Source organism: Phyllostomus hastatus, unplaced genomic scaffold (assembly GCF_019186645.2).
Source record: "Phyllostomus hastatus isolate PE091 unplaced genomic scaffold, TTU_PhHast_1.1 phas_scaffold_21, whole genome shotgun sequence".
Lineage (NCBI taxonomy): Eukaryota > Metazoa > Chordata > Mammalia > Chiroptera > Phyllostomidae > Phyllostomus > Phyllostomus hastatus.
Genome location: NW_025334017.1, coordinates 31,345,049 through 31,370,798, shown reverse-complemented (window position 1 = coordinate 31,370,798; position 25,750 = coordinate 31,345,049). Strand labels below are relative to the sequence as shown.

General features: G+C 34.8%; 1 protein-coding gene across 3 annotated transcripts in view; it reads left to right on the top strand.

Moving 5' to 3' along the window:
• Window positions 1–25,750, top strand: part of CSMD3 (CUB and Sushi multiple domains 3) — an 891,194-nt gene that overhangs the window by 189,366 nt on the left and 676,078 nt on the right. For all 3 annotated transcript variants that reach the window (XM_045861257.1, XM_045861256.1, XM_045861255.1), the window contains exon 4: window positions 5,944–6,138. In XM_045861257.1, coding sequence (XP_045717213.1) covers window positions 5,944–6,138 — 195 coding nt within the window. The remainder of the gene's footprint in view (window positions 1–5,943; window positions 6,139–25,750) is intronic.

The window sequence follows — 25,750 nt, the reverse complement described above, 5'->3', positions numbered from 1 at the left end:
AGGCATGTGCCCTGACTGGGAATCGAACCTGCGACACTTTGGTTCGCAGCCCACACTCAATCCACTTGAGCTACACCAGCCAGGGCTTCAATTGTATACTTTTATTATAGCATATATGTTAGTTTATTTTATTAGGCACATTAAAATTAATATTCTGTAATTAATTCTGTATTGCCATTGTCAATACCAGGTGATAAACTCCATGAGGGCAGGGCCTTATGTATCATATGCAAATCTGTGTATCTGGAACATTGCCCATAGTAGCTGCTAAATAAACATTTGTAAAAATAATACCTACTTTTCATGGATAACATGCAATTGTAAGACAATATGAGAGTTTTAAGTGTGAGACATCTAAGCTTGAACAACAAGTCTGTTTATTAGCTGGGTGGCCTTGAGGAAATTACATAATTTATCTCAGTCTCAGGCTCCCTTTCTGCATAATGAGGAAAATCATGTGTGTTGTTGGATGTATTGTGAAATGTAATTGGGAATATGAATGTCTATGTGCCTAGGACAGGGTATGGCTCAGAGCTGATCTCAACAATCACATCGAGACTACTGACTTTCCTAAATTGTGAACTCTTAGAAAGCAGGAGGAGGTGGTGTTGCTTTACCTTGTGCACATCACAGAGCAATGTTAGTAGTAACCCTCAAGAGTTTTTGATGAGTTGTGTTTTCTTTCAACTAATATTGACATGTGTCGTTAAACTTTAATTTCTGTAACACAGTTGGGTTTTTGCTTTTCTTGGATCTTTTCCAAGTAATTTTTTGCTGCATAATCCATACTTCATACTCTAAAATAGTTTATGTTGCCAAAATGCCTTCATCGTATTTGCTGATAATTTCTCTGATAATTTGCTGATAATATCTCTGAGAAGAGAGAATAAATAAAACACATATCTTTTCAATAAAAAAAAGATGAATTTTAGTTAGCTTAATCATTTGTTGTGGATAGAGTAGTAAACTTACCTAGAGGTTCTCTACCATTTTCAGAGACATACTTTTTTAAATTGTTTTATTGTTGTTCAAGTATAGTTGTTTGCATTTACCCCCACCACTTCCCCCTCCTCACCCATCCCAACCTCCCTCCCCTGCTTCCACCCCTCTTGGTTTTGTCCATGTGATTTATATAGTTGTTCCTGAAAACCCTTCCCCCCCTTCCCCCCATTATTCCCTCCTACCTTCCCTTTGGTTACTATCAGATTGTTCTTAATTTCACTGTCTCTGATTATATTTTACTTGCTTGTTTGTTTTGTCAAGTGCTGGAAGCAACCTAAGTGCCCATTAGTAAATGAATGGATCAAAAAACTGTGATACATTTACACCATGGAATACTACACAGCAGAAAGAAAGAAGGAACCCCTACCCTTTGTGACAGCGTGGATGAAACTGGAGAGCATTATACTAAGTGAAATGAGCCAGGTGGTAAAAGACAAATACCATATGATCTCACCTATACATAGAACCTAATCAACAGAGACATGTTTTGAATGTAATGTCTTCAGACACATTTTCCAGTGATCTTCTCAATTCACTAAACTGTGTACTCTAAGTATTTCTGTTCTATCTACACACTTTATCCCATGAGATAGATTTCAAGAATTAATTCAAATTAGGCTGCAGTACATGAGGAGTTTCTTTTATATATTCATTTTTGCATTCAAAAACTGACCAGTGCTCAGCAACAGTGTGGCAAAAATAACTTGCAGTGCCTCCCCCACACCCAGCACCCCACTCCAACCCCAACTTAGTACTTGAATTATGGAATAAATGTCAGATAGAATTTGTCAGGATTCCATAATTGCTTTATTTTAACCACCTAAAATTTGATTGATATATTAGAGGCATCTTTGGTGAAAGAAGAGAACAGTCTGTTTGGCAATTCTGCTTTTAAATGTAAGTATTTGCTTCAGAAATGAATTGAAATGATAAGCACAGTGTGATTATTTTGCAGGTACATGGGATGGATTAAATGAGAATTATTCATTTTATTGCTTAAGTCTTTATTTTTCTTAAGGGTAATTTTATAATAATTAAAATCATTATTTATTGTAAATAATGTGCATGTTAATGATTAGTTTATAATTAGCTTAGTACTACTAAACATAGCATATGTCTTCACTTTGCCTTGGAATTCAAACTCTTTTTATTTACTTATTTATTCAATTTTTCAATTACAATTTATATTCAATATTATTCTGTATTAGTTTCAGATGCTCAATAAAGTGGTTAGAAAATCGGGTACTTTACAGATGGTCCCCCTGCTTCCTCAAATACCTACCTGGCCCCACATATAGTCATCCACATATTATTGACTGTATTTCCTGTGCTGCAGTCTACGTCTCTGTGACTGCTCTGTAACTACCAATTTGTCCCGCTTAATACCTTCACTCTTTTCACTGAGTCCCCCAACACCCCTGCCTTCTGTCAGTCTGATCTGTGTATCTGTGAGCCTGTGTCTATTCTGTTTGTTTATTTTGTTCATTAGATTCCACATAACAGTGAAATCTTATAGTAATTGTCTCTCTCTGCATCACTTATGAAATTCAAACTCTTCAGAGTTAGTAGATACAGTGCCAAAAATTAGTCTAATTTAGCATCTGAAACTCATGTTAATAAGAAAGCTAAATTAGTTAAAAAATTCAAATATGCAGCACTATTTATTTTTTTTAATGAAGAACAACAAGTGAATTTTCAATCAGAATAAAGTATATTTTGATGGTTGGTTATATAATTCTTTTAGTTAATAACACATCCTTCTTGGCCCTGCATTTTAAATTAGAAATAGAGATCCTAAAGAGAAGTCCCAAATTAAAGGATGAGAGATGACAAAAAAGTAGAATCCATAAGCAGTGTATATAGAATTAGAATCTATTAAACCTCATTGTGAAGTGTTTCAGTAACTGTCTTTGGTCTACAGAGGATGAAGTATAGTTATTCTTATTTAATGAAGGTCAAAAACAAAACCAATCGAAGCAGGAATTATCTTTTTTGAATTATCTTCTTTTAGTTTCATTTGAAACTGTCTAAATTCTTATCTGTTGGTTTAGAAGTAATTCAGCCACAGAGAAGGGGACAGATTGGCTAATTTATTAAGATTTCAACTAGTGTTATTCATTCATTGATTCACTTCATTTGTTGTCCATTTTTGCTTTAGGTACTTTGTTCTGGGTAATGTTTATTTGTTCATTCAAGTCCAAGTTAAATCTGAGTATAATTATTTAAAGCTTTCCTCTGTCTCTTTCCTGTTATTTCTATGCCTAACTGCTTCCTGTGAAATGATTTGGAAACTGCTTTTTCTCCTAAATATATGACTTTATGATAATTGAAGTCTTGACCTTAATTATGTTTTAAGGAGTGGGAGGGAAAGAAGTGGATGGATTCTAAGACCACAAGTGGTAGTTTCATTAAAAGTATTTCCTTTATTAATATTATATTCAAGAGATTGAGTTCTTATTCAATTTATCAAAACCTATTAACTTCATCATTTCCTGCAGCAAATATCTCATCTATTAATCAAATAAGTTTTCAAAAAATTAGCTATTTCAAAATTAACTATCCATTTCAAATTGCATTTTTAAAAAATTGCTCCAAATTCATAGACAATACATGTTTTGAACTTTACAGAAAATCAGCTAGTATCATAAGCCTGGCAAAAATAGTAAGGTAAAATATTACAGATGATTAACCTTGGTTACTGATATTTAAAATATTAGTTCATGATGTCATTAAGTGCTGAGGAAGAGTAAGGAAATTGTGTGCTATTTATAAAAACCATTGGTATTTAATTGATACTAGTTATGTGCTTTACTTTTCTATATTTGAAACACTTCCAATAGACCTCATGGATAAAAATGGAAAATTTCAGTTCTACATACACTTATTATCCATAAATGACATCACTTTTGTAAAGCCACTTCATAGTATGAAACATTTTTAATTGTGCTATTTATGTAATAAAGTTACAGGTATTTTCAGTATAAAGTTGTTTATTACTATTTGGCTTAATATAAAATGAGATCACGTCGATAACTGCACAAATGGGATGACTATTGAACAAAATGGAAGTGTACTTCATTTTGCCTTGAAATGTCTTTTTTAGGTTTTTTTTTTGCAGTAATTTCAGATTTTCATGTAATTTGTGAAAACAGTTCAGATTTCTCATATATTTTAATCCAGCTCTCCTTAGTATTTATCACATATGTAACCATAGTATTAAAGTCAAAACTAGGAAATTAACATTTGCATAATACCAATAACTGAATTATAGGCTTTACTCAAATCGGAATACATTTTTAGCCCAGGAACTCATTACTTTTTTTACTCCTATTGATTACTATCTATAGCATGAAAATGAAAGGAATATAATAGGATGTTTATAAATTAGAAATTTAGTAAATAATATATGGGAAAAAATTCTCCCCTAACCTCATTAGACTCTATAAGTTCTGCTATTTCTATGAATTTTTTTTCATTTTTTAAAATATAAAGTGAAATTGATTTTTCTCCAAAATAAGTATTTATTTTAGATCTCATATTTATATACTTACATACTTTTTAGCATCAACTAAAATAAGGCACTAGGTAAAATACTCTGATATATCAGACATTTTGTGTATTGATCTAATTAAAACTTCACAAGTTTATATACTTATTATAGTTTTATTATATTTTCAAGGTTAAACAAATGACAGATGGCACCGTAGCCCAATCTCTATCTTCAAAACTATGTCTATTTTTACAGCATTATATTTTTCTCATTTAAGTAAAAAAGAATTTTCATCCAAATGTGTATTTTTTTCAGGTGAATGCTTACATTATAGGGTTAAGTATAAACATCACAATAATGTGGAATGTATCAATAAAACTGATTTCTTACTACTATGTTAGTAGAATGTAACTTTTAAGAAGCTATGTAAATTGTATTAATCTGTTTTACTTATCTGTACAATACAAGTAATACTGATTTTAGAATTGCTACAAAGATTAAATAATATGAGGTCTGTTGGAAAAAGTCCAGGCATTGTTAATTTAATGAGGACAGTTTGTGTGACATTGATGTAACTTGGCAGTCAAGGAGAGTGGGCTGGAATGCTTATACATGAACAATGATGACTTCACTGTACTAGTCAGTGGGGGTGGTAGACATCATTGGGTGAGCATGTATATTGTGTGACTATTGCATTCAAATGACTGAGTGAGTGGAAAAACGAATCTGCATCAAATTTTGTGTTAAGTTGGAACACTCCTCTACTGAAACTATTTGGGTGATTCAGAAGGCCACAGCTATGGGCAGCTGGTGATGGGCAGCTTCATCATGACAACGTACCACTCATGCACCATGTCTTGTGCAGTTTTTTGGAGGAATATCAAGTCACTCAGGTTACTCAGCCTCCTGACCGCCAAGATTTGGCACCCTGCAACTTATGGCTTTTCCCAAAAGTAAAATCACCTTTGAAAGGGAAGAGATTTAAGACTAATGAGATTCAGGAAAATATAATGGGGCAGCTGATGGCGATTCCAACAAAGGATTTTGCAGAGTGTTTTGAACAGTGGAAGAGACACTGGGAGAACTGTGTGAGGTCCCAAGCTGCCTACTTTGAAGGGGACTGAGGTGTCATTGTCCTATGCACAGTTTTTCCCATATCTTGTATCTTCTTCCATAGATGTTTCTATTTTTCATCTATGGCTAGACACATTCTGGACAGATCTCATATAAAGTATGTAAATTTTTTCATCAAAAAAATCTGATATTTGTTCAATAAAATTTAGTTCCCTTCTCCATTTTTTTTGTGTTACATGTGTTTAAATGGAAGACATTTTCATGACCTCCTAAAAGGATAGAATACAATTATATCTACATATTTATAAATCTAACACATTAAAATATACATTAAACTACTAGATAACTATAAACTACCCTTTTCCTGTCTTTTATAGAGTTGCAGAGTAGCTCTTGTGGAAATCCAGGAGTCCCACCCAAAGGTGTATTGTATGGTACAAGGTTCGACGTTGGGGACAAGATCCGCTACAACTGCGTAACTGGATACATCCTTGATGGCCACCCTCAACTCACCTGTATAGCCAATTCTGTTAATACAGCTTCATGGGATTTTCCAGTTCCCATCTGCAGAGGTAAGGAGAAATATAATGTTTATTTTTATGCTGTCTGTATATTAGACACAATGAAAATATTTTAAAAGAAGAAGTTATAATCAGGTAGTATATTTGCAAAACATGATTGGTGTTTGACAGTTGTTCCTTTTGTAATATATGAAACTTAAAAATTACTTATATGTCATATACTACATGACAAGTTTAGAAAAATGTTAGGTAAAATGTGACTTTATTTGTGAAATGAAAGAAGTAAAATATATTTTTACATTTATATACATATTCATGCATACATTGTTTATGTATGTCTTCTAATTTTTATTATGATGCTTAGAGTTTATGATGTTTAGAAATTTAATTAGGTTGTCAAAGTCATGGACCTTTTCTTTAACTTTGAATTTATTGACTGGATCTGTGAATCTTTTAAAGATTTCTGGTTGAGAACTGAGCATGGGCAATTGTGAAGTTAGAAATGCTGTATATTTTATTACCAATGCTGATAAACATTATTGGTATTATGGTGAAAACACAACAATGTGGTAGTGTGGACATAATTTCAAAGGACAGAGACTGGGTCCTGGCTGGGTAGCTCATTTAGGTAAGAGCATGATCCTGATACACCAAGGTCATGGATTTGATCTCCAGTCAGGCACAATACAAAAATCAATCAATGAATGCATAAATAAGTGGAACAAAAAAAACTCTCTCTCTCAAAAAATCATTTACAATGTTTTAAAAAACATACAGAGACTAGAAGACAGAATGTGTTCCTCATTAGCAGCAATCATGGGTGAATCATGCCCACAGAAATTCTGGAGACTGACATTGCTTTCTCCTTGTGCTTCATTTTTTTTTCATTTTTCTAGAAAAAAACAAAGGAGATGTCTCATTTATCTTTTGACATCTACTTCTGTAATTCCTCTATCCTGTATGGATGTGATGTAGGGATGTCCAACTGCTTAGTTCAAACATGTGGCCACAAATGTATGCAGGAAAAACCACTGGAAATCAGACACAGCTAGCTTCTTGTCCGTGATCTGACAATTACAATGCAAGTTACCTTAGGCAAATCATCAACTCTGTGAAATTTATCTCATTTAGCCAGTGAGAGGAAAAAACAGTCTGTTTATTTGTTGAGGATCAAAAAGATAGCCTATAACTCCCACTTGGTAAAATATCTGCCACATATGATGTTCTTTCAATATTATCTCCCTTTGATGCTGTTGCTGCTACTATTACTGTCACCACTACTAGTACTAATACTCATTACTGTTATTACTAGTCCTATTATTGCTATTACTGTTATTACTACTCTTTCTATTGCTACTGCTGGTACTATTTCTATGACTATTAACTACCATTTATTTGAGCACTTGTGTACTAAGAAATTATAAGCATAATCATTTTTAAATTTCACAACAATAGGAAACTGAAGCTCAAAAAATTAAAAATTATTGCTCAAGGTTACTCAGTAAGTGTCAAGAATTATGAGGAGCATGAGATTTAACTCAACTTGCAAGTTAACAAGTTTCTCTGCCACAGTTACTTAAGTGGTGATAAGAAGACACAAGACATTTGGGTCAGAAACAAAAGAGAGTTCATTATTCACAGAGTGTAGGAGTTAATGTATCAATATTTGTGCCAGTTCTGCTAGCCCCAATTCTCATAGAATGACATGAACAATGTGAGATAGCTTCATATGTAGTAGGTGGCATAACAGGAGAGGAATCATGAACTTGGGGAAATCCTTCACAGTGGGCACACCTGCCCTTTGCTCTGGAGGGAGATCGTGTCTCTCTTCCAAGCTTGTAAGCTAACTTGCCCTTCAGTGTGGTGGAAGGCACTGTTTCTTTTCTTCGAGTCTATTTGTTATATGAACATGGCGGTAGGCATGGTGTGGTACAAAGAGCAGAAGCACAAGATGTGCAGAAATGTTAGAATCCATGGAGAAATTTCTGCTAGCAGTGAATGGGGTGTGATGAGGATGTCAAATTTAAACCCATTTTGTCTGATTTCAAAGCCTGAGCTTGCTACCACACTGACACTTCCACAAAATAATTTGCATCACTCTCAAAAAATATTTTATCATGGGGGGAAGTGGAATTTTATATGTGAATCAGCCAAAAGACACATAGTCAACTTTTTTAAAGCATAAAACTGCATAAGTCAAAAGGACTTAAGGAGATACTCAAAACCAAGAAACATTTTTTAAATGTTTCAGTAGAGCAGTCCCAATACTACCTGAGCATTAATTTCTGTTGTTGGGCTCCTGCTCCATCTCAGTTCACAGCCTGTTTAGTAAGACAGATGAGTCTGAATACTGATTCTGCCACTTACTGACTAGGGCCTTTGAGAAAAAAAATATTTTGGTGACTATTTCTTTAGCTATAATAAGATAAAGAGATAGAGATACCAAATTCACAATACCATTAGTGTTTAATATGATAGTATATGTAAAGGGCCAGGTACATATTATGTTATTATTTATGCTAATTCTATTTTTCTAATTTCCTTCAGCAGTTGTTACTATCTCCTACTGTGAGAAAGGAATTACAGTCAACAGAAACTGCATAAAAATCAAGTATTTTTATATCCAAGTCTAACCCTAAAACCAATACTTCATATTGTTGCTGTTTTTTTCCTGCTTTTGCCATAGGGTAGACCCATCTTCCCCAAGTCCACACTAATATCCTTTGACTTCCATTCTACCTTCTGTGGTATTTTTCATCTTCTCAAAAATGACACCTACTGTTTTGGAAATTCTGCCTGCTCAACTTAAGTCTGTCAAGTTCATCTTTTCTTCTCTTTAACAATAATATTAATAAATACATTTACTCATTGAAATAGATGTATTAAAGGTGGGCCCACCTTGTGCAGAGCATTATTTCATGCACTGAAAATCAAAAAGATGATTAAGAAACAAGTTTAGCCTTTAAGAATGGAGCTCTAGTGGGGCTATCATAATGTAATCAAATAATTAGAATAATATATGACACTTGCTTTAATAGCATAACCTATAAAGTTTGTTAGGAGCCTTAATAAGGAAAATCTTCATTTCTGCCAGTGGAGTGGAGGGAAGTTCAGCGAGGGACAGTGCTTTAAGGGGAACTCTCAGAGAGGTCTTACTAGACACAGAAAGTCCACAGAGCAAGAACAGTTTCAATGAGTCAATCATTATCTTTTCCTTCCCCAGGGCAGTTCTCTGTTACTGATAGTCACTGGTTCATAAAGCACATGACCTAATTTTCTAAGGAGCAATTTATTTCCCACTAACCATTTTTTAAAAATAAAAACTGAAAAAATAGAGGAACAGTATATTTGGGTTTTATATAGTTATTAATTTTGAAAAAAAATAGGAGACTCTTCAGTCCATGACTTCCGCTCTGTTTGTTGCCACTTGGTAGTATACTGATTCTTTATTTTATAACTTTGTTGGGGGATGATGACCCTGCAATGATAGGCTTTTTGCTTCCCCTAGTGTTTACATAGAGTCTCTCCGTGATGAAACACTTGCTTTCAGGGAGTTCTTTCGATGCTTCCAAACAATGATAGTTTAATTAAGAAAAATGAATGGCACTTCAACCTATAGGGTATGGTGCAAGGGTTTTTGTGTTTATTCACAGGCAGGATGAGTTTTATCAATACCATCTGCTATTATTTGTAAAAGACAACTAACTACCTGATGCTGGGCTGTACAGTAGTCTATGAAAATGAAACTCTACCCCTGGAATGAAAATACCTGGCATGCGTTCCTTTTCTGCATCCGTCCTCTGATAGACATTTCCATTACACTTATCGCCACTGAGCTTTGACTGTTCTCAGAGTCCTTTTCTACCCAGGCTCCCAATAATTTTTACTAAATGTGAGCAGTTGGCAGACAATGTAAAATCGATATGTTATTCCTAGATTAAACAGACTAAAATTCATAAAGGTATTCTATATTGAGAATGGCATTTGATATATACACTTCAGCACAAACTAATACAAATATAAAAATTACACATAAATTACAGTGTTATTGACACAGCTAAATCTGGGTCCACACAAAAAAATCAAAGTATATGCTGGAAGAATTAACATTCTAATATATAGAGTTAATCATAGTACATTTAAGGCTTATTAGGATGAATTTTGGACAGATTATAGAAAATGTTCAGTGTTTTTGTATTTCCTTGTTGATTTGAGTAAATTTATAGCCAAAAGTAAAGATCCTGGAATTTATGAGGTCTGCCCAGAAGAAGTCCAGCCATTGCTACTATAACGAGAACGGTTTTGTAACATCGATGTAACCTGGCAGCCAAGGAGAGTGGACGAGAATGCACATACATGAACAATGAAAACTTCACTAGTCAGTGGGGGCAGTAGACATTGTTGAGTGAGCATGTGTACTGTGTGGCCGTCACATTCAAAATGACTGAGGTAGTGGAGCAACAATATGCATCAAATTTTTCTTTAAGCTTGAAAATTCCTCTGTGGATTGATTCTGAAGGCCATAGCTATGGACAACTCATGACTGGCAGCTTCATCACAACATGACTGCTCATGCATCACGTTTTGTGCAGAGTATTTTGGCCAATCATCAAATCACCCAGGTGACTCAGCCCCCTCACAGCCCAGATTTGGCACCCTGTGACTTCTGACTTTACCCAAAACTAAAATCACCTTTGAAAGGGAAGAGATTTCAGACCACTGATGAGATTCAGGAAAATATGATGGGGCAGCTGATAGTGATTAGGAGAACTGTGTGAGGTCCCAAGGTGCCTACTGTAAGGAGGTTTGGACATCCTGTCCTATGTACAGTGTTTCTTATATTTTCTTTAGTAAATCTCTCTATTTTTCATATTACATGGCTAGATACCTTCTAGACAGACCTTGTATAAGAGGATTCACAGAAAGCACTGATCATTGAGGTATATGATGTAAACATGTTATTTATTTTGATCTCACAGGGGAGATCCTGATAGAGGAAGGCTTGAATGTTAGTGCTGTGGATGTCATGTCATTGGTTCCATCTAAAGCAAATATTTGTCAGTGCAGATAAGCAAAAGTGCTAATAAGTAAACTGTTGCCGCTTACAAAGCAAAAGAAATTGCAACTAAATGAATTAACAATGAAGAGTGAAAGGTCTTCTAATTTTTTTCTTGGTATAAAATTGTCTTCTACTGCTATATGATAAATAGTTAATGGAATAATAACAGCAGTTTCTTTTGATAGAATATAATATTATTCTCCTGCTATAAACCTTGATACGTGATTTGAGATCAAAGTGTTATACCCAAAGAAGGAATTGAAATGAGCAATTAAAGGAACAGTGGGAAAGGGGGAAGGGAAGGGAAGGTTTGGCCAGGTGTTTCCTATATGAAAATTACATCAAAAGCCCTCCAAAGATGTGGTAACTTCTAATCAAAGGTTAAAAGTAAACCAAGTAAATAATAGAAAACCTAGCAGAGTGTATTAAAAAGAAGTGATACTTTGTAAAGAACTTACTGTTCAGACTGGCGTCAGGGAGGTAGTGCAAAGATATGCGCTGTTAGTATGTTCCCATACTCAGTGCTCTGGAAACCTGAGCAAGTCAAGCAGGAATCCTTTGGTGACGGGGATGTAGTATCTCTCCACTAGGCTGCCAGCAATATCCCAGTGATAGCAGGCCACAGGCAAGAATTACAAGTCTCCCAGGTCACTGGAGCCTTCTTCATTTCTCCTTGGAAAACTGCTGGCTGTTTTACCGTCAGTCGGGCCAAGCTTCAGTTGCTCTCTCATGTACCTTAACCTCGTTCTTAAAAGTCTATGTATGACACAAACTGATGAAAATGTCCTGATTAAACTGTTTTAGCGGTATCCAGCATGTTGGGGCAAATGGCACGTGATTTATAGTTAGGGGTATAAGGTCTGTGAGTCAATTTTCCTTTCTGCAACATATTACAATGCATTACCTGACAACGTGGTTTCTTATGTAAAAATTGAATATTGTTTATCTATTTCATGAGATTGTGAATGTTAGATTAAGTTAAATGAGATGATGTTTCTAAAAGTGTTTATATAATGCCTAGCACACAGAAGGTACTCAAAACATGCAAATTGGTTCTAAATATATAAAATAGTAAATTTTCAAATAATATACAAGACATAGCTATCATTATTGTTTTTATTTTGTTTAAAATATTTAAAAATATCCATGGACAATTAAAGTGTTCTTATAATGGAGAATATTGAGAATATTTTTTAAATAAGAGTGTGAACTCTGGAAAGAGTGGACACTGGACAAGTAAAAGCCTTGGTTTGCTCTTATACCTGCCACTAAGAAAATGTAGAACCTTTATCTAGATATTTAATTTTTCAGTTCTGTTTTCTCATTGGTATAATAGAGGAATTTCTCATTATAGTATTATGATGAGAATTATATTAGTTAATGTATATAAAATACCTGATCTTTTAATATTCAACTCACAGTAACTACTATCTTATGTACATTGGCATTATCAAAACATGTATATGAAAATTGAGCACCAGAGAATGGACATATTTAAGTTCTAGAACTATTTGGGAAGTAGAATTAATTTTTCTCAGAGTTGTGGCTAGCAGGGAAGTCAAACTCATTTTCACCAGGGGCCACATCAGCCTCGTAGTTGCCTTCAAAGGACCGGATGTAATTTTAGGACTGTATAAATGTAACTACTCCTTAACAGCTAAGCGAGAGCTGGTGCTGCTGCGGGTAGAAACAAGGTGCCAGGCCGGACAAAACAGGGTGGAGGGCTGCTTTGACCTGTGGGCCTTTTGTTTGCCACCTGCGTGCTATGGGGAACTGTTAGCTCCACATTAACCTAGCAAATTAGGTTGGGATCAGCAAATAACATTCATTAGTGGTGAAAAAATGTTTCCAAAGGTTAACATAGCATTTCTGAGTCATTTGTTTGTGGAAGTACTCATATTTAAAATATATTCATAATTAAACTGATGCTTATTAGAAGTCACTATGCACAGGCCACACTGCTAAGTACGATGATAGATGAAACAGCTCCGGGCCTCCTGAAACCCATAGTTTATTAAGTATAGGACCTTTTATTTGGAAAGTTACCTATTTGGTGATGTGGTTATCGCCCAAATGTGTGCCCTCTAATTCTATGCAAAAACAAGTGTTCTTGCATAAGCAATAAATGCTGGCCTTCCATATATTTCTGATCCTTAGAAAATAAAATCAGGGCCTTCTATTCTCACCATAATTGGCCTGTGCTCTGCTGCTGCAACTAGTAATCAGCCTAGTTTTTAACATTCAACTCACACGTTATTTTTCCTGTTTGGTATTTGTGAGTTGAGTCTTCATTCAGAAGGCTATTTACTTTTTTCCCTTCTTTATTTTGTGTATAATAACTCAAACATTTTTGATGCTTTACTCTGTTTTCCAAGTTTTTCTGATCCCTCATCTCTAATTTTCATTTTAAACTGATAAATTTTTATTGACAATTAAGAGACAGTCATTAGGTCTGTATTTTTTAATGTTATATGTTATGATAATATATTGTTAATTTATAAGGTTTATATTATTTACCTTAATAGAATCATTTCCATTTTTTGGTATAATTCCTAAAAAAGACATTGACCTGTATGTTTGGAAAATCAAACACAAAAATCAGTTTCTTTTTGAGGCAATTGAGTTTTAATTGTTTCTGCCCATTTTGTGTAACTTTGACTCATATGTTTTTGTAGAGGCTTTTGTTTATTTGTAGTTTTTGTATATGTGTTTTGACAATTATGAATTTAACATTTTTTTTCTAAATGAAAGATACAGGTTGCATGGGGAAAGTTTATACTTTTTGAAGAAGCTATAAGAAATAGTTTTATAATATTGCTCCCAAAATAGAATTTTATAGACATTAAGCAATACTCATTTTTAACACTTACCTATGTTTTAAAATGTGTAGACAGAAATAATATTATATTATCTTTTATTCAAATGATTATATAGGACCATGACTTGAAGGAAAAATGATGGGGCATGCTTAGCCAAAAATATATTGACAGCTTCAGAATCCCCTGTGGTGAAATGGACTGTTCAATTGCATGATAAGAACCTTGAAAAGCAATCATCTAACTTCCTGATAGGATATAAACTCAGTGAACCACAGTAATGGCCATCTGGTATTCCGTTGCTCTTTGTAAAGCCACCACTCTAAAAACGAGACAAAATAATTTAGGATAAATGAATGGACAAGGGGATGGTAGCCCACCAAAGGCATAGGCTAATGCCATGTGACACATATTTTAATGGAACAGCTCCATGTGAAAAGTTCTTATTTTTCTGTGCTAAGAAAGCACAGTAATAAGAATTTTTATAAGAATCATTCTACAGGGACATTACACATTTTTGATCTTTGGCTCTTTCTCCTTTGTGAAGTTTGATTGGTCACCAGTATCCTGAATAAGTTACATTAAGGGTGTGTGCCCTTGAGCCATGCAATGATAAAAGATCTTCCATATAGTTAATAACAGAGGACAAAATCTCACGCTGAAACTTGTATGCCTTTAGAAACTATGTGTTTTGATCTTTTGCTGAATGTGCTCGAAATCTAAAATCTTTCTATAGTTACTTTCCTTAGGCTTTTCTTAATTGCAGATCTGACTCAAAAGAACAGAAATAATTTTCTTTTTTACTATATAATTATTACATATGTAAAACTGGCAGTAAATAGCTTAAAATTAATTTTTGATAAATAAGTATTTTGTCTCTCATTTTTGTTGTTCTCCTATTAATGTTACTAATTCCCTGTGCTTTTAACATGGCAATTTTCTCTTTATTTACTAATCCTTGTATTTAGGGGTGTCATAGCATTTAAACTATGTTAAAATATTAAGTTCATTTATTACATATTTATGTTTAATATATAGCTAACTTAAAAAATAGCTGGTGTAGCATAAAAACACAATACACATAGCAAATGAATTAAACGTGAATAGGGGCACTTGTTTTAAAAGAAATAGAAGAGTAAGATGAAACCAAGAGGGAGGTTAGTTAATACACTAGAATAATGTTCTGCATTCTTTTCTCTTAAATATTTTATGTATTAGTTTTAGAGACAGGGGAAGGGAGGGAGAAAGAGAGAGAGAGAAACATCAAAGTATGGTTGCCTCTCATGCAGTGCACCCCCCATCCAGGGACCTGGCCTGCAACCCAGGCATGTGCCCTGACTGGGAATCAAACCAGCGACCCTTTGGTTTACATGCCAATGCTCAATTCACTGAGCCAACAGCCAGGGCAATGTTCTGCATTCTTATATGCTTGATAGAACCAACCTTATATCTGGTTTTAATCCATTTGGGAACCTGAACATATCTGAAAAATATGATTGGTTCATAGTCTCACAAAGTAAAAGGAAATAGTATTTGATGGAAAACCAAACTTATTAAGCAGAGTGATAAATTTCTTAAGCAATAAATCACAGAGAAGGGACAGTATAATTTAATCATCTATTTGCTTTACAATACTAGTAAATATGAACTCATGAATGAGCTTCTTAGGGTTGCATGACATCTCTTAGTGACATATAAATCACAGTTTGATATTGAAAAGATTGAGAGTTGTATTCATAAAAGCAATATAATTAAAACACCTATGCTTATGGACCCTGGCCAAGATGAAAGTTACATAAATTCAACTATAGGATTTCTTCTGAAACAATTTTTGCATATTTTTGTAATTTGTATCATTTTCCTAATTTGTAAATTTGGAATTTGGCCTGCAAACCAACAGAACAAAAACATAATGCTTCTGTATTAGTATGACTTCAATTTTATTTTACATTTTGTTAATTATAGAGGCACCTACGCAGGACATTTTTCTGTAATTACTATAGTAGGGTAAAAAAAAAAAAGTAGAAGTGGCAATTAGGCAGTGCTTCTTTAAATTTTGATCAGGAGGTGCCCCTGGGTAAGTCCTCATTCATGTCATTGGACAAAACAAGTCACATGAGTATGAATACTTGAAAATGGTAGAAAAGTAGAAACCTACCACAAACCCAGAGGTAGTAGCAGAATATCTGTAAACATTCATAATACCATGTGACTGTAAATAACAGAAATTATATCTGGATTTCCTAACAAGGGTGTAATTTTTTCTGAGCTAAAAAGAATGATCAATTTTTTGCAAACAGGGAAAGTATCTCAGACATTTGAGTAATGGGAAAACTCTTTAGAAGTCTTGCTAATTTTAAGATATAATCTGACACCATTTTCTTTACTATCCTCTGTCATTCATCTCCCTCCTACATGTGTTGAAAGAGGGATTATTACTCCAAACTCAGGACATATTTCCTATCATTAGCATTGTATTAAATGTGTCCATTAAACATGTTATCCAATACATAGATATCTAAATCTAGAGCTACATACACACATATAAAACCAAAAGCTTTTCTGATCATATCTTTTTATAGTACCATATTTTATAAGCTATGTATAGAGCGAATGGTTACAAAGACTCTTAAGCTTAAATTTGCAGTTTTACTCAGGGAGAGGCTCTTTGACCTTTGAAAGGATAAATGAAAATATCACTACCTGTTTCAATTTGCTTCCAGAATGAAAATGAGCGACTTGCATCTATCTGAAAACTATGAGCTTAGGGAGAGTCAACTCAAGAGATGGAGTTCACCTTAATTTATTGTCTGCTTTCATTTCTTCATAAGGGGAACTACAAAGACAGATAATCTATGGGGGCATCTAGTTTGTCACACACATGGTTCACAAATTGTATGTGTTCTTGTTCCTGCACCTCTGCTCATTGTGGAATAAGTAATGTCAGCTTTTCTTAAGGATGATTTTTTTTTTTGGTTTGCTTTTTTTCCCCTTTTGTCCAGAAGAATTGGTGTCATGTAGGTTTAGTACAAACCTGAATAATTCAATCATAATTTTTCAATCAGTTAGTGGCCATAGCATTTTTTTCTGCCATAGATGTTTGTAAACAAATACATTCTGTGTGAAGTTTCACCCCTCCTTTTACTACTGCTTATGTTTGGAAATTATTTCAAAATTCTTCATCATGAAAGCTGATTTACAAATCTATTCTAAAGAGCTGAGTTTTTCCCAGGAACCTCACTAGAGGTGGAAATGTTATGGTTTAAAATTCAGAACAATACTTTATTTAGCATTGTAACTTTCCAGAGAATAGCATAAATTTGATTTCTTTGCTTTTCTCTGTGAGGTAGCCATTTTTACAGCTGTCACAAAATTAGATTTAAATTCAGCATAGGGAAGTTTTATATTCACAGAAAGATGTGCTTACAATACATATCTCATCCTCTGAAAATTTAACTACCTCTGCATTTTGAGCATCTATTTCTGAAATGCTGAATGCAAACACAGAGAGTGTATGAATACCCACTCTTTTCTTCAGTTCCATCAATGTCTAATGTACAGACATCAGACAGTTGTACATACCCAGCGTCTGTCCAGAAAGTATCCAGCCATACACTGTGGAAAAAAAAACCACATTTATTGAAGAAACTACAAAATAGAAAAAATATTGCACATAGGACAATGACACCTCAGTCCCCTTCAAAGTAGGCTCCTTACACAGTTTTCTCAGCATCTCTTCACTGTTCAAACCACTCTGCAAAATCCTTTGCCAGAATCGCTCTCAGCTGCCCCGTCATATTTTCCTGATTCTCATGGAAGGTCTGAAATCTCATCCATTTCAAAGGCAATTGTAGTTTGGGGAAAGCCAGAAGTCTCAGGATGTCAAATCTCGGCTGTAGGGGGTGCTGAGTCACCTGGGTGATTTGAAGTTTCACCAAAAATCTCTGCATGAGATGTGATACATGAGTGGGTGTGTTATCATGCTGAAACTGCCAATCACCAGTTGCCCACAGCTGTGGCCATTTGCATCATATTTCATCCCTGAACCAATGAAAAACATGAGGTAGTACTCATTGATTGTTTGCCTCAGAAGGCAGTACTCGTTCGTGACGGGCAACACCTTCCCAATCAAAACACAGTTAACGTGGTCTTGATCTTGCTGTGACTTTGAAGTATTTGTGTTGTACTTTTATTTGCACTGCACTCATTGTGTCTTCCCTTATAGCCTTCTGAATCATCCTGAATAGTTTCAACAGAGGAATGTTCAAGCTTAACCCAAAATCTGATGCAGATTTGTTGCTTTACTTGCTGTCATTTTGAATTCAACAGCCACACAGTACACACACTCATTCAATGGTGTCTACTGTCCCTGCTGACAAGTATAGTGAAGTCATCGTGTTCACGAATATGCATTCTAGTCCACTCTCCTTGGCTGCCAGGTTACATTCATGCTATTCAAACTGTTCTCATTATATTAATAATGACTGGGCTTTTTCAGGACAGGCCTTGTATTTAGTGTACAATTTTGTGAGAAAAATACATCTAAGGACCTTTAAGCATTAATGATACATAAAGCTATTTAAAAAGTTAATTATTTGGTATAAGTGAACAGTTATCAGGTGAAACTGCCCCATATTGTAGCACATAGACATTTCCCAGATTTTTATTTACCTCTGAAGAAACTGAGGAGAAACAAATGAAAAAGAATATTGTCAATAACAACTAAGGTTTTAAGATTTGCCTTAGTTAGGAGCTAGCAAGTTAGCCTGCCATAGTGTTATGTATCCTGGCAAAACAAAACAAAACAAAACAAAATGAGACTTCATGGGAGGGGATAAAGGACTTTACTAATTTAAGTATATCAAGTATCATGAGCTTCATGGTCAAATCTGTTCACCTTGTATCGGTTGTCATCTGACTACCTGAACCGTCATAGGTGGACACCGTAGATGCAGTGAGTTTGTGTCACCTTGAGGAATTTCAAACTTATGAAACCTCAATATTTTAAATGCAGACTTTTAGCAAACCTGCCTAACATTCGCCACAAAGGAAGACATTATTTCTTGTCTCTGTGTGGTAAATATTTAACAAGGGTTTCGTTCTCTTACACATATTGTATAATTTATTTATACATTATTAAGCATAGCTCTGGTAAACATTGTACCTTTAAGGATTAATTACTTCTAAGTATCTTCTGTTCATTTTATAGCACAATGGGAAGCCAGTTCTTCATTTAACCCAATCTAAAAATGTCCATTAACTTAAAAAAGAAATGGCCAAGTAGGGGACCATGAGAACAGTGCACCCTCGGTGATAAGACCTGTAACTTTCAAGACATGATTTTCATTATCCTTGTCAGGAAATCTCCTCTCTGCTCCAGAGGGAGACTCTATCTTTATCTTCCAGTGCTGTTTATTATACTAATATCATTATAAAATGTTTAAAACAAAAAAGTTAGTGTTTTGCCCAGCCATATTAGAGTCAAAGGACTTAAAAGTGGGGGTAGGGTGGAGGGCTGGAGTGGAGTGGGAGCCAAAAACTTGATTGCCTTTATTTAAAATGTTGATATCATAGAATTTTTGTGTTAATATTTCTTTTAATATGTTATTTTGTGTGCTGAATTTTTAGCATCTGAGATGAGTGCCTCACTTCCCTGACTGTAGTCCTCTCCCTGATATAAAATTCCAGAAATACCATATCACCTGACAAGAACAAAGGAACTTAATGGCTTGTTTTTGACTTCAAAATGCATTTAACAGATAAGGCTAAGTTCTGTTCCAAAGGTGTATTTGTACTAAGATCCAAATACATTCTTCCCAAAGTCTACTACTTTTCTTTTTTAAAAATAATGAATTTAGATATTTTGGTGCTTGTCAAATGACTGTAATCACGGATATCCTTAGAGATAGGTAGTAAACACCTTTGTGCCATTCTTGTCTATTCTGTTTTTGTCATTTATCAGCTGATAATGAAAAATACAAAGTCTTAAAATATGTTCTCAATTACTTTTAGGTATATTACATTGTAAATGATTATTCTTATCAGGGATTATAAAGAATATTTAAAAATCCAGCCACATGGATGGCTTGTGGATCTTTCCAGTACTTTCAGAGGGTAAAAATAAGTGGGGAAATAGCATCTCAGTCCCTTGAGACAACCCTGAGTTCTGCACAAAGCCATTTATTATGACTTCTGAGAGAGCCTTTCCTTCCATAAAATAGAGTGTCATTTTCTCACAGCCCCTATTGGTTGCCTGAGAAGTCTTTACACTTGAGAATTAAGTATGAGCTTTTAGGTTTCAAATGATTTAAAAAGGTTAGGTCATAATCATGATAGAGACAGCTTTTTTTTCAGCCAAGCTTCTGTATTGCATATTAACATAAACCATGTTTTTGCTTAACATTACCTTTTATTGTAGTAAAATAACATAAAAGTTACCCACTTAAACATTTTAAAGCATGCAATTTTGCGGATTAAGCATATGCATTTTGTTGCACAACCACCATCTCCAGAACTCTTTTCCTCTTGTAAAACTGAAACACTACACCAAAAACTGAAGCTGAGTAGTACCCCATTCTCTTCTTCCCACCCCCATTTCTTATCGACCATCATTTTCTTTCTGATTTTGACTTCTCTAGTTATCTCATACAAGTGGAATCATACAGTATTTGTCTTTTGGTGAATAGTTTATTTCACTTAGCATGATGCCCTAACAATTAATTCATGTTGTAGCCTATATCAAAATTTCCTTCCTTTTTGAGGCTAATGATATTGCACTGGGTGTATGTAATACATTTTGTTTATCCATTTATCTGTGGGTGCACACTTGCATTGCTTCCATGATATAGCTATTGTGAATAATGTTGCTATGAACATGGGCCTATAAATATGTCTTCAAGACCCCATCATAAATTCGTTTAGGTATATACCCAAAAGTGAAATTTCTGGATGCCATAATAATTCTAATTTAATTTCCTTAGGAATCACATCACCATTTTCCACAGTGGTGACAGAATTTTAGAATCTTAGCAAGAGTGTACAAAGATTCCAATTTCTCTACATTATGGACAACCCTTAGTTTCTTTTTTATTTGTTTTTATTTAATAGTAGCTTTTCTAATGAGTGTGAGGTAGCCCCTTGATCTTACTTTTAAATGGTCAAAAACAATACAATCAGACCACTCTTCTCTTTATGACATCCTTTAGACTGTGGCAGCTCTCTTTGAACAGCATCTGTTGTGAATGTGCAGCAGTAAAGAGAGAAAGGCTGGGCCAGAACAGATGATGAGTCATTCATTTACTCACTATGCTAGACACTGGAGATACAACTGTAGAGCTAACTATATCACCAACCATAGTTCCTACACTCAGGAAGAGAATAGGATAGTAGAGAAGAGAGATGTTTGCAAACAATCACACAAAACATATATGTAATTACAAATTATGATGGTTGCTATGAAGGGAAAGGTCCATAAAAATGGTAAGGTGCCATTAAAACACACCTGTTGATTGACAGGAAAATTTACTTGCTTCATATGGTCATGGTTTATGCAGATATGTTGCAATTGTACCCTATTTTACTTACAACATATTTCCTTTGTTACTCTGGGAACCTGCATACAGAGGAGGTCAATATACTTAGTTTTCTTATAAAGTTAAGATAGTAATTTTCCTTTCCTAGCAATTTTTGGTTCAGATTAAAACTAAATCTCAATCAGCTAAACTCAAAGTGCTTGCTTTTGGCCTGATGCCCATTGTAAAGTACTTAATAAGAAGAAACAAAGAATAAAAACGTTCAAGAAAATTAGGTACATCAATAATCCTGATTTGTTAACTCTTGATTCCAGGAAACAAAGGACTCTTTCAGCATTCATTATAGAAAACCAGAGAAATCAGGAGGCTTCACATATCCACCCCCTGAGAGTTCTTATATTGTCTACATCTTCTCTATTAGTTGGAAAACTGAGAAACCTAAATGTTGTCATTCATCACTCAGTGTGTAGTTACATACTGAATATATCTGTACTAAGCTTCCTACCATATATGGGAGAAGCAAGGTCATTGTCAGAATCGACAGCATCGTAGTTATGCATTTTTCTGAAAAAATCAAGCTGTTTGTTTTCTTAAAATTGTAATATTTTCAGGTTTGCCCATTTGGAATTAATTTTAGAGGAATATTCACAATACATAGAATTTTCTCATCCAGCTGTACTTCTACTTCAGTTTCCTTTTTGACTATGAAGTTTTCCTTGAATAGTCAACCCTCTAGTCTTGTCTGATAGATGATATGTTAAAAGCCTCTAGATGTTTTGCAGTTTCCCTAGTTAAATAATAGCTTATATTATTTAATTTTCTAACGGCATTCTTCTTTTCTTCATAGATAAAAGTGCCATGAGAAACTTATAACATGTGATCTTACTTGTATGTAAAAAAAATTGCAAGCTCATTGGTAGTTGCCAGAAGTGAGGGTGTGATGGGCAAAAGGTAGTTCAAAGGTACAAACTTTCTGTTATAAAATAAGTAAGCCATGGGGATTTAAAGTACAGCACAGTCATTGCATATTTGAAAGTTGCTAAGAGATTAAATCTTCGAAGTCCTCATTATGCCCTGGCTGGGTGGTTCAGTTGATTGGTGCATCATTCCGTACACAGAAAGATTGTGGGTTTGATCCCTGGTCAGTGTACATAACTAGCTGCAAGTTCAGTTCTTGGTCAGGGAGCATACAGGATGTAACTGATGAATGTTTCTCTCTCACATCGATGTTTTTCTCTCTTTCTCTCTGTCTCCCTTTATCTCTCTCTAAAACCAATAAACACATCCTTGGGTAAGGATTAAAAAAATGTCCTCATTACAAGAAAATAATTTACCTATGCATGGAAGTAGATATTAGGCAGATTTAATGTGTTGATCAATATACACAAATATCAAATCATTATGTTGTACACCCAAAATTAACACAATGTTATATGGTAGAATACCATGTCTGTCCAGGAGGTATCCAGCCATGCAATATAAAAAATAGAGACATTTATTGAAGAAGATACAAGTAGCAAGAAACAGTCTACATAGAACAATGACACCTTAGTCCCCTTCAAAGTAGTCACCTTCACCTCACACAGTTCTCCCAATCACCATCAGCTGCCCTGTTACATTTTTCTGAATCTCATTGATGGTCTGAAATCTCTTCCCTTTCAAAGGTAATTTTAGTTTTGGGAAAAGACAGAAGTCACAGGGCACCAAGCCACTGGTCCGTGGAGCGGGGGGTGCTGAGTCACTGGGGTGATTCTATGTGGGACATGATGCAAGTGTAGACTTGTCATCATGATGAAGCTGCCAATCACCAGTTGCTCAGAGCTGCAGGCTTCTGAATCATCTGAATAGTTTCCACAGAGGAATGTTCAAGCTTAATGCAAAATTTGATGTAGATTTGTTGCTCTACTCAGTCATTTCTAATGTGACAACCACACAGTACACATGCTCACTCAATGTCATCTACCACCCCCACAGACTAGTACAGTGAAGTGGCCATTGTTCACATATGTGCATTCCAGTCCACTCTCCTTGGCTGCCAGGTTTCATCAATGTCAGGCAAACTACTATTGTCATATTAACAATGTCTGGACATTTTCCAGACAGATCTTGTATATCTCAATAAAAAAGTGCCATGGACATGTATAATAATTTAACAAAAGCAAAGGTATGGAAGCCAAGAAAATGAACTTTTGATGTGCTTCTATGTCATGCACTGTGCTTGATGAGGGTCATCACCTGATGTCTTGTTCTAGTTGTTCTGTGAGGTGGGCATTATCACCCTTATGTAAGGCGGGCCATCTGGAATAGTCAGTTCCTGACTCTGATGAAAATGGAGTAGTTGATGTGGGACCTTATACAAGATACTTAAGTTACTAAATGTGCTGGCTGCCTTATCACTAAAGGAAGACATTTTCCCCATGCCAGCACTACCATTCACTTTTTAACTTGTTACTACCAGTAATTATTAACGTATTCCTAACTTTGTTTAAATGCAGTCTTTCAGGCAAAATTTTGAAAGATAATTCATATTTCATTTTCTGTTCTCTTCACCTTCAGACACCAAACTAACTTATTTGTTCAAAGAAACTATATATTATTTTAACTTTAGCTTTCTGAAGAAAATAGCTTCATCCATACTGCACAAAAAGAGACAGATTTATAGTTAGCATGGGAAGGGATTAGGAGCTTAACCACGTATAGTATCAGTGGCCATAAAAAAGAAGGATGACAGAGTGCACATTCAGAAATTCCTCCATCAGATGAGAAAACAAGCAGTACTAAGATACTTCAGCACCCCTTATCTCTTCTCATCCTTAAACCAAAGCTCTGCAGTTGGTATTGTTACCTCCAGCATCACGGTTCCTTATGCTCGCCAAGCCATTAATCTCCTCCTTCTGCAGCAAGTGCACAAGGTGTTCACTTCCATTATTCATTTTTTTGACCTGAATTCAAGCATTTACTTACACAGACAGCCCCCCTCTAAGATTTTGAGCTCCTTGAGATTGTGTTCTGTGTGCTCAGGATTAACCCCATAGTAATCACTCAATGAATATTTAATGAGTTAAAATGAGTTTCAGAAATCAAAAACCTGAGTTTTGCAAAGGAGGATACACTTGTTAGGTAGCAGTACTGAACTGTGAACTTGGGTTTTACGACTACTAATTTCACAGTTTCCTAATTCTAGCTTTGATGTTCTTTATTTTGCTTTAATAAATGTCAGTAAAATTTATGATATTCTCAAATAAAGTATTTTCTTAGTGATACCCAGATATCCTATCAATATCACTACTATTAAACTCTTTTGATTTATAATAATTCAGTTCCTTAGATAATTTTTCTCTTAAAACCATTAAATTACTCATTATTTTTTTGTACATAAAATTTGTCCTGTTTGGATTTTTTTTAAATTTCAATATACATTTAATTATATTTTGTATTAGTTTCAGGTGTACAGCATAGTGATTAGACAATTGTATACTTTACAAAGTTTTTCCGGGTGATATTTCCAGTACTGTGCATAGTCTACAGTATTATTGACTGTATTTCCTATGCTGTACATTCTCATGACTATTTTGGAACTACCAATCTGTATTTCTCATTTTTTCACCCAGTCTCCAAAGCCCCTCTGACCTGGTGGCCATTAATCTGTTCCCTGTATTCAGGAGTCTGTTTCTGTTTTGTGTGTTCCTTTATATGGTTCTTTATTTGTTTTATTGCTTTTCAAGTACAGTTGTCTCCGTTTTCATACATCCCCTCCCCCCCCCACACCTCCCACTCTCAATCCTACCCCCCTTTGGCTTTGTCCATGGGTCCTTGGTGACCCTTCCGCTTCTTTCTTTTTTTTATCCACTTCCTCCATCCCCTCTGGTTAATGTCAGTCTGTTCTTTATTTCAATGTTTCAGTTTGTATTTTGCTTGCTCATTTGTTGTGTTGATTAGGTTCTACTTAGGCTCATTTGTTCTGTTGATTAGGTGAGATCATATGGTATTTGTCTTTCACCACCTGGCTTTTTTTTTCAGTTAGTATAATGCTCTCCAGATCCATCCATGCTGTCAGAAGGATAGGAGCTCCTTCTTTCTTTCTGCTGTGTAGTATTCCATTGTATAATTTTTTTGATCCACTCATTTTTGATCCACTCATTTACAGATGAGCATTCAGGTTGCTTCCAACACTTGGCTATTATAAATTGTGCTGCTATGAACATCAGCCATCACTCTATAGCCTACAATATATATCAATTTCAACATAAGATAAA